Source organism: Pygoscelis adeliae, unplaced genomic scaffold (assembly GCF_000699105.1).
Source record: "Pygoscelis adeliae isolate BGI_AS28 unplaced genomic scaffold, ASM69910v1 Scaffold458, whole genome shotgun sequence".
In the NCBI taxonomy this organism is placed as follows: domain Eukaryota; kingdom Metazoa; phylum Chordata; class Aves; order Sphenisciformes; family Spheniscidae; genus Pygoscelis; species Pygoscelis adeliae.
The window spans coordinates 739,842-747,929 of record NW_008825352.1 but is presented as its reverse complement, the minus strand read 5'-3'; the positions used below and the strand labels follow the sequence as shown (position 1 = coordinate 747,929).

At 52.3% G+C, this 8,088-nt stretch overlaps 1 protein-coding gene across 1 annotated transcript in view; it reads right to left on the bottom strand.

The window, feature by feature from the left end:
- HYDIN (HYDIN, axonemal central pair apparatus protein) overlaps nt 1–8,088 on the bottom strand; it is a 155,189-nt gene that overhangs the window by 17,751 nt on the left and 129,350 nt on the right. Inside the window, exons 61-69 of the mRNA XM_009330382.1 lie at nt 7,411–7,603; nt 6,397–6,513; nt 5,557–5,815; nt 4,826–4,992; nt 4,284–4,502; nt 2,370–2,530; nt 1,387–1,551; nt 1,180–1,240; nt 855–881 (exon numbers count right to left, since the gene is read on the bottom strand). Coding sequence (XP_009328657.1) covers nt 855–881; nt 1,180–1,240; nt 1,387–1,551; nt 2,370–2,530; nt 4,284–4,502; nt 4,826–4,992; nt 5,557–5,815; nt 6,397–6,513; nt 7,411–7,603 — 1,369 coding nt within the window. The remainder of the gene's footprint in view (nt 1–854; nt 882–1,179; nt 1,241–1,386; nt 1,552–2,369; nt 2,531–4,283; nt 4,503–4,825; nt 4,993–5,556; nt 5,816–6,396; nt 6,514–7,410; nt 7,604–8,088) is intronic.

The window sequence follows — 8,088 nt, the reverse complement described above, 5'->3', positions numbered from 1 at the left end:
GGACTCCCCGTGATGAGGAACAGGGAGAGCGGTCAGGTTGCTTTTTGCTTCTGTGTTACTGCTTGCTAAAACTGTAACCCCAGAAAGTCCTGGGGACAGGTGTGAAAATGAGAACAGGCAGGAGGGAGAACAGGGTGGGGGGCAGCAAATACAGTGAGAAGGCCTGGCAGAGACCCAGAGAACTGCTTAAATCAAAACACACCGCTGAACATCACTCCGTAAAGACGCTTGGATGACGGACAGGAAGGCTATGGCTGTTAGCAAATTAAATGGGCCCCAGCTGCTTCACGCCATGCTCTTAAACTCTCTATCTCCAGGACTGGGTAGCTAGATGCAGACTTCTCCTGCAGTATGGTTTCTGGCCAGCGTTCATTCCCAAACCGTGTACTAACAGTAGAGGTGACTGTTACAGCATCTGGGAAAATTTCGGGGCGCCGTTTCACGTCCCGGTACAGCCAGCCTCAGCGTTTAGCATTCAGGACAGTGGTAAGTCCTGCTCCCCTGTTGCCTACAGAACTGAATTTTGCTTGTTGTGTGTGGCGGAGAGAAGGCTTCGGGGAACAGCGCTGCTCTGTCCTTCACACCCTTTCCTTCCTTCCTCTTTGTCAGGCTTTCATAACCGACGACCAGACAGCTAATGGCACAGCCCAGCAGACCGGCTTCAGCACGAGTGTGCCCTGTGCCGGAGAAAAGCCAACGCCAGGGCCCACAGGAGAGGGAGATAAGCACATTCAGAGCGTCAAGGACTTTGACTGAGGTCTCCCATCTTGACCATCAGGCAAGCTGCCTGTGCTAGGAAACGCAAGGGCCGACAGCTCTCCTCACTCCTGTTCCTGATGAGACCTCTTGGACACAGAGCCCTGTTTCCCCGCAGAACCACGCTGCTCCCAAGGAGACCGTGCGCTTAGACACGAAACACATTACTGCAGGTTAACGAATCGTTGCCCCACCGTTGAGCTCCGACGGCTGCTGTGAGCGGGGTCTCTGCCTGCAGCAAACGCTCCGGTGCCTGAGCTAGGAGGGTTAATTTTAGACAATGACTTTGCATTTGCCCTGGACTGCGGAATTGCACACAGACAGTGACTGCAGGTCAGCTAACTTGTTACACCATCAATTTTCCCAGTCTCAGAGGCTTCCCAAAGAGGTGCCCTGATGTCCCCTTTCTCAGTCCTGACCCACCACGTGGCTCTTCCCTGAGCTCCCGCGCAGAGCACAAGTGTCAGAGCAAGCGTAGGAGGGTCTGAAAGGCAGAGAGGGGGCAAGGAGAAAGTCTCCAGCTAGAGCTGGGAAGATGCTGATGGAAGTGGAGGACTGGACAGGGATGAGAAAAATCAATTCATGTTTCGGGGTGAAGTGGCATGGTCTTCTCCCCAAGTCCTCAGCTACCGATTGTAACGCTCCGGGCAACCCCAGCTGCCACAGAGAGCTAGTGCCTTACCATCCAGACTGGGCGGGAGCGGCTCCCCGGTATGGCTCACTGCCCTTTCGTCCTCCACAGCCGCCATCCAGGTGTATTCCAGGGCCACGCTCCCTCTATTGGACAGCTGGAAACTGAAAAGCAAGAAGGAGGAATAAAAAGGAAATGTCTAATAAATAAAAAGTGAGTAGAAAAGTAACACTGTACGGTGGGCTCCTGGTGTCCCTTTCTTTATGCTGAGTAGCGTCTTCTTCCCCAGACAGCTCTGCCACGTCTACCTGGGCTGCCCCAAGACAAAGTATTTCAAAGTTTGGAAGTTAAAGGGAAAAGGGCAGGCATGGTGCCCAGGAGACTCAATCCAAGGGTCTTATTCTGGTCTTTATGTCTCAGTTTGACATTATTTTGATGGCACACTTGTCCTCGAGCAGATGAGGACGGGCAACATGCAATGAAAGCAAAACTATGGTCGTTCTCAGCAGAACAACCTCTCCTGGCAATTCTCGGCAGGACGGTGGCCACCGTCTCCTGCTTGGCTTTGTGTGCAGATATGTGGGCCCCAGCACCCAGCCAGGACTTGGAAAGGATGAAACAAAATATTATTTGTTTAAAGGGAAGAACAGCAAGTGAGACTGAACGTAAAGCCTTAGAGGAACTCGGGTCCACATGTGGGAGATCTCCAGGCCCCCAGGATGTGCGGAAGCTGAAACCTCAGACCCAGCAAGCAGCAGCATCCCCCTCCAAGGCTGATCAGCCTGCTGGAGATTAGAAGAGGTTTATTAAGTGGCCGAGCAACGAGCACGTCAGTGTAACCTCTGCTGGCACAGGACCATGAGTAGAAGGAAAAGCAGAGGCCACCGGAGAGCACAGCGTGGCTCTGGGGAAGCGGACACTGGGTCAGCCCTGGGCAAAGGCAGCTCCCACTCGCGGTCCTTGCCTGGCCTCCAGCACTCACGTGAATGTCCTCGTCTGGAAGAGCAAGGTCTCCTTGAACTGAATCACGTCCGTATCCAGCTTGAACTCAGCATAGTCAACGACAGCACTGAGGCGAAGCTCCACCTCGCGGCTGCTCTTCTCCAGGACAGTGTGAGCTGGTTCTGGGTCGGTCTCGATCACCTCCAAACAGGACAGGGAAGAATCACTGAGCAGAGCCCAGAAAGCCAGACTGAGCAGGGAGTCTTTCGGCCTCCAAAATCAGCCGTGTTATAGGGGCTAGGAAGGACCGTTCCCATTTATTTCCCTGGAAAGATGACCGAATTTGACCCTCCCGCTATAGTATTTGTTTCTACCTACTGATCAAAGCAATCACCACCATGACTGCGAATACACCCATGGGGACTATGGCTGGGTATCAGTCCCTGTGTTTCAACCCTGTAGAGTGTCTGACCTTTTTCCTGGCCCCCTATAAATCCAGCAGGCCTCTAAATTAGGATTAAGTTCCCCTCCTGGAGCTCTGTGGATGGAGAACCCCAAGAATGAACAAACCTAGAAAGCACCTTTTCCTTGTCGTCTCATATCCTGGTTTCGGCTGGGATAGAGTTAATTTTCTTCCTAGGAGCTGGTACAGCGCTGTGGTTTGGATTTAGGATGAGAATAATGTTGATAACACACCAAAGTCTTAGCTGTTGCTGAGCAGTGCTTACACCAGTCAAGGACTTTTCAGCTTCCCATGCTCTGCCGACTGAGCAGGCTGGGGGTGCACAAGAAGCCGGGAGGGGGCACAGCCAGGACAGCTGACCCAAACTGGCCACAGGGACATTCCATACCATGGGACATCATGCGCAGTATAGAAACTGGTGGGAGTTGGCCAGGGGGGCCGTTGCTCGGGGACTGGCTGGGCATTGGTCGGCAGGTGGTGAGCAACTGCATTGTGCATCACTTGCTTTGTATATTCTTTTATTATTATTATTTTATTTTAATTATTAAACTGTTTTTATCTCAACCCACGAGTTTTCTGACTTTCAGTCTTCTGATTCTCCCCCCCATCCCACCTGGGGGGGGGAGAGTGAGGGAGCGGCTGTGTGGTGCTCAGTTGCCGGCTGAGGTTAAACCATGACATCTTAAGAGAAAGCGCTGTCCAGGTATCACGTGTGGGGCAACAGCCACGCTGGTGGGGGCTGGGGACGGGCATTCTGGGGTGGGAACGAACTCACTAGGAAAGTCTCCGAGTGCTGATGCTCTGATGGGGAAGAAGTTTGTTTTACAGGTCTTACAATGGTTCAGAAACTAGGGAAGAACCATCACCCAAGATAAGCGTGTTTGGCAATAATGACAGCAAAAGCGAGAGTTTCTGGAGATGATACTTCTCCGGACTCCTGCGTGACTGCCATACAGTGCCTGGGCTGCCCCGTAACGAGATATCCCACACGTTAGAGAGACCGCAACCAAAATCTCTGGTATCGGTGTAGACAGAGCTCAGAGCTCACCCACGATGTGCTGGTGGGCTAGCCAGCATACATAGAAGAGCGCTAGTGTTGCTCTCCAAAACAAGAGACAGAGCGCAGCGGATTTAACTCCTTGTTGGTGAAAAGGCACTGAATCAGATGAAGAGGTTTTAACACCATAAAATGTGTTATCATAAAACGTGACCTCCCAGTCAACACAGGCTGCAACACTTCGGCTTTTGGCAGAGACCGATAGCTTGCATGTGGCTAAACGTGTCTTGTCAAAAAGACTTCCCCATCTTGTGTGAGCATATCAGGTCACCGGGCATCCGCCTCTCCCCTAAAACGCACTGCTGGTTAACCTCACGGACGGATTAAATGTCAGGAGGAAGCAGGAGCTGCTTAGCCAGCAGAGACGGCGGTCTGCTGCCGTCAGCAGCTCTTTTTGTAGAAGCTTGGTTAGCTTTTGCTATTGTGCTTCTTACCTTCTTCTTGACAGGCCACGTGGCTGCCGGGCCCTTCACGGCATCCACCCACTTGACGGTGCGCAGGCGGTCGTCCCAGTCGGTCACCTGCTCTGGCGGCAGCTGGAAGGCGATCCTAGCCACCTTACACTTCACAGGGTGCATTTTGAAGGCGACTGCGACATCCGATTTCAAGGTCACTGTGATGTCCTTAGCACAGCCAGCATGGAGGTGTCCCACCTAGGGAGAACCAGAGAGCCAAGACCAAACTGGAATCACTGGCAGGACTGACAGCAAAGGGATTGCTGTGGTGAGCAGCTGTGCCAGGAATCTGCATCTTACTGTGTATTTAGCTGAGGTTTGATAGAGGAAAGTACAAACAAAAGAGGCCACCTCCCGTAACATAAAGCCTTTTCTGCGGGGCTGACAGCCCTGTCCCAGCAAAGCCAGGGATGTGACACTGGAACGGGCTCTCACCGATACGTGGTGACTCCCTGCCAGCTCCCAGGAACCCGCCGGGCAGGGCTCGAGCAGCGGGGAAAGACAGAGCCGTCCAAGCTCACCTGGGGGGAGAAGTGAAATGGGGTGCCTGCCAGCCACTCAAACCGCATCCCCTCCACCCTGCTGCGATTGGTGATGGTGAAGGTCACAGGGTAGGGTGTCCCGATGTGACAGTCCCCGAACTGGATGTGATCCACTCTGGCAGCTGTTAAGAATGAGAGCAAGGGGTCTCAGCGTGCGGTGAGGTCCATCCACCCCCCTCACACGCACCGACACAGGTACGTCCAACTCCCCTCCTCGCTCCAAGCCTTCCTCCCTCTGGGAGATGCCGTTCCCCATCCTACCGCTTTCAGAGATACACCCCGACACGTCCCTAAACACGTGGCTGTGTCTGTGCAGGGGGACATGCAGCGCAGCACGCACTGCCTCTGTGCACACGGCAGGCGCGCTCACAGACCACCAGGTCCGGTGGGCGACTGCACAGGCCTGGTTATATAGAGGACACAAATTATCATACGTGGTCTTCATCTCCATAGTATACCGTGGGCTGGCAGACCTCCTTTTAGAGATACTCAGCTGGATGCTGGTATCTCTGACCCTCCCCTGCTAGCCTGCATGCTTCCCCCTTGACAGAGGCTCTTCCCTTGTATTCTCAAGTGTGGCTGCCCTGCAGGCTACAAAAGGCAACAGGATCTGTCCGCTAAGTCTGGACCACACCTGCACTGGCACAGGGTGAGCAGAAATGTGTATTTTCCTGTTCCCTGCTCCATCTTGGCAGCCTCTCCTCTCTTACCCTCGATTATGTCTTCCTCCAGACTGCCCTCAGTGTTCTCCTCCTTGCTGTCTGCCACTAGTCCATGGATGTTATCTAGCGTGAAGTCATCCTCGTAGCCTTCACCCACCAGCTGAATGTTGGTCTCTTCATAGGGGTTGTCCACCACTGACAGGTGGATCTTCCCTTCCACACGTTGGGCCAGGTTGGGTTTGAAAAGCACGTCAAACTCTGCTAATTCCCCGTGATGCAGGACCAGGGAAGCGGTGTGGGGCTTCCTCTCTGCACAGCAATGGAAATCAGAGACAAGTGACACAGCCGTACAGAGGAAATATTTCCATGGGCTATAAGAGGAATAAGAAGTTGAAACCCAGCTGCCTCTAAGCACAGGTTCTCCCATCACCAGTTCCAGACCCTCCTCCTGTATTCACAAGACTATGACACTGCCATGCATATCACTGCTTAAGTGTCTTAGCCTCAGGTTAACACCCAGCTCTCACTCAAACTGCATCCAGCCAGCTCCGGCCGTACGTAAAGCTGAGTCAAAGGGTGGTTTTGGCTTTTGTTGGCTGGCTGTGGGCTCAAGGGCTGCCTCCGTTCAGGCCGGTAACTCCCCACACGCAGCAGAGACCTCAGACAGTCCATTCAAGTGGTGATAGTTTCCCCACAACTCAACCCACCGTGTCCAGAAGAACAGAAAAACTTCCTACAACTTGCTAGGAGGAAACCCTGCAAAGAGTCCACACGAAAAGCTAGGGAGCCCCAGGAAAGAAACGATATCTAACATCTGGCTGCTGCTCGGCCAAGGCAAGAGCAGGGCACACATTTTCCCTGTGTGGATGCCCACACTTCATGGTTAACGAATTTACCTTCTCCAGGAGAGTCCTCCTTCACGCCTGCAGCCTGGTAGATGCAGTGTGTGGTGGGCCTGGCTTTCAGGAAGAAAACTCCCCCTTCATCCAACAGGTCTATCATCAACTGAGAAAAGGGAACACAGAGCACGACCACGCTGGTGCGCGTACAGGATGGCACGTAGACTGACACCCTACTGCTGCTGGTCCAGCACGGGGAACCCAGCACGCTTCCCTGCTTCAAACACAGCTCTTGGCACAAAGTTTAAGTGAAATCAGACAGGAAAAAAAAAAAAAAAAGAGGTGTTCAGAGGCACTGGGATATGATTAAAATATAACCAAACAGGACAGAAAGTACTAGAAGTAACGAGCAGAATGTAATTAAACTACAACTGAGTTCAATTAAAATGTACTAAAATGTGATCAAATACAATCTAATGTAACTAGGACATCACACATTCCCACAGGAGAACCAAAGCGCGAGAAGAGAGACGGGGAAAAATACCCCACCAACTTTCTTGTGTTGTGTTGAACTGAAAAGGACAGCCTGGTCAGAAAACCACATTTCCAAGGGGAACACCCTTCCTGGAAAGTAGAAGTCAGTCATTTCCTTAAAAAGAATTTCTGAGACTCATTCCCACGCAGTTCCCTGAGGCACAGAGTGGAAAGAGTAACCGGCACAAAACCCAAGGGTGGGTCGACACTAGCGAAGACAGCAGCAGTAGTTGCAAAGGAGATGGAGACAAAGGTGAAGGGCTGACAGAACTTTCCTAGAGGGATCTGGCTGAGAAACGCGGCTCTTCCCACTGGTTTGCCAAAGCATCTTCCAGAAAGTCAGAGGGGGTTATTCTCTTGCGACGGAGTGGCTCTGAGCACAAGGAAAGGGTTTCGTTTGATGTTCAACTGCACGCATAGAGTAGCATCTCTACCATATCCGTGCATCTCTACCATGTTTTCTGGCGCCCTTCCTCCATGGCACAAGGGCTTGTTCCCAGACCAGAGCATTCCCTGAGCAGGTCCTCACCTGGACAGGTACGATGCCACCGTTATGAAGGACCAGAGGGAGTTTTTCTGAATCACCCAGCAACAGCTTCTTGAAGAGCAGCAGAGGGTTCCCTCTCTTATTGTGAAGGACCGGGCGCAGGACCGTCACCCGAGGCAGATTCCCATCTCCACTGATATCGAAGGTCAGGCTTTGTGCTTTAATTGCTGCAGGGCTGCAGGAGAGGCAGAGGAGAAATCGCTACGGCTGGTACTAACCCATTTCCCACTTGCCAAGCAGTGAAGCGAGTGCCACCCGCTGCGTTTTCCCTGGCTGGTGCTCCTGGTACCCCACGACACAGCTCCCCCTCACCCCTCTCCTCCCAGTCAGATCAGGGCCATCCACAAGAGGAATCTGCTCTGAAGAGCCAGAGCCTTCCAGAATAACAGTTAAAAATCATTTCACTTAATTGAGTCATGCAGTAGAGCAGGTAAATAACGAGGCAACAGATGACACACGGCAAATTCACTGGCTGCAGTGATACGAGACATATGCAAAAAGCACAGGCACAGCACGAAAACAGTATAAAAGCAAGAAGGGAGAAGTAAATAAATAACACCATCAGTAAAGATTATTTCCAAGGACACTAAACCGGGAATTGCTTATTGGGGCAGAAAGCTGACTTATCTTGTCCCAATTCAGCGACTAAAGGGTTGGGGA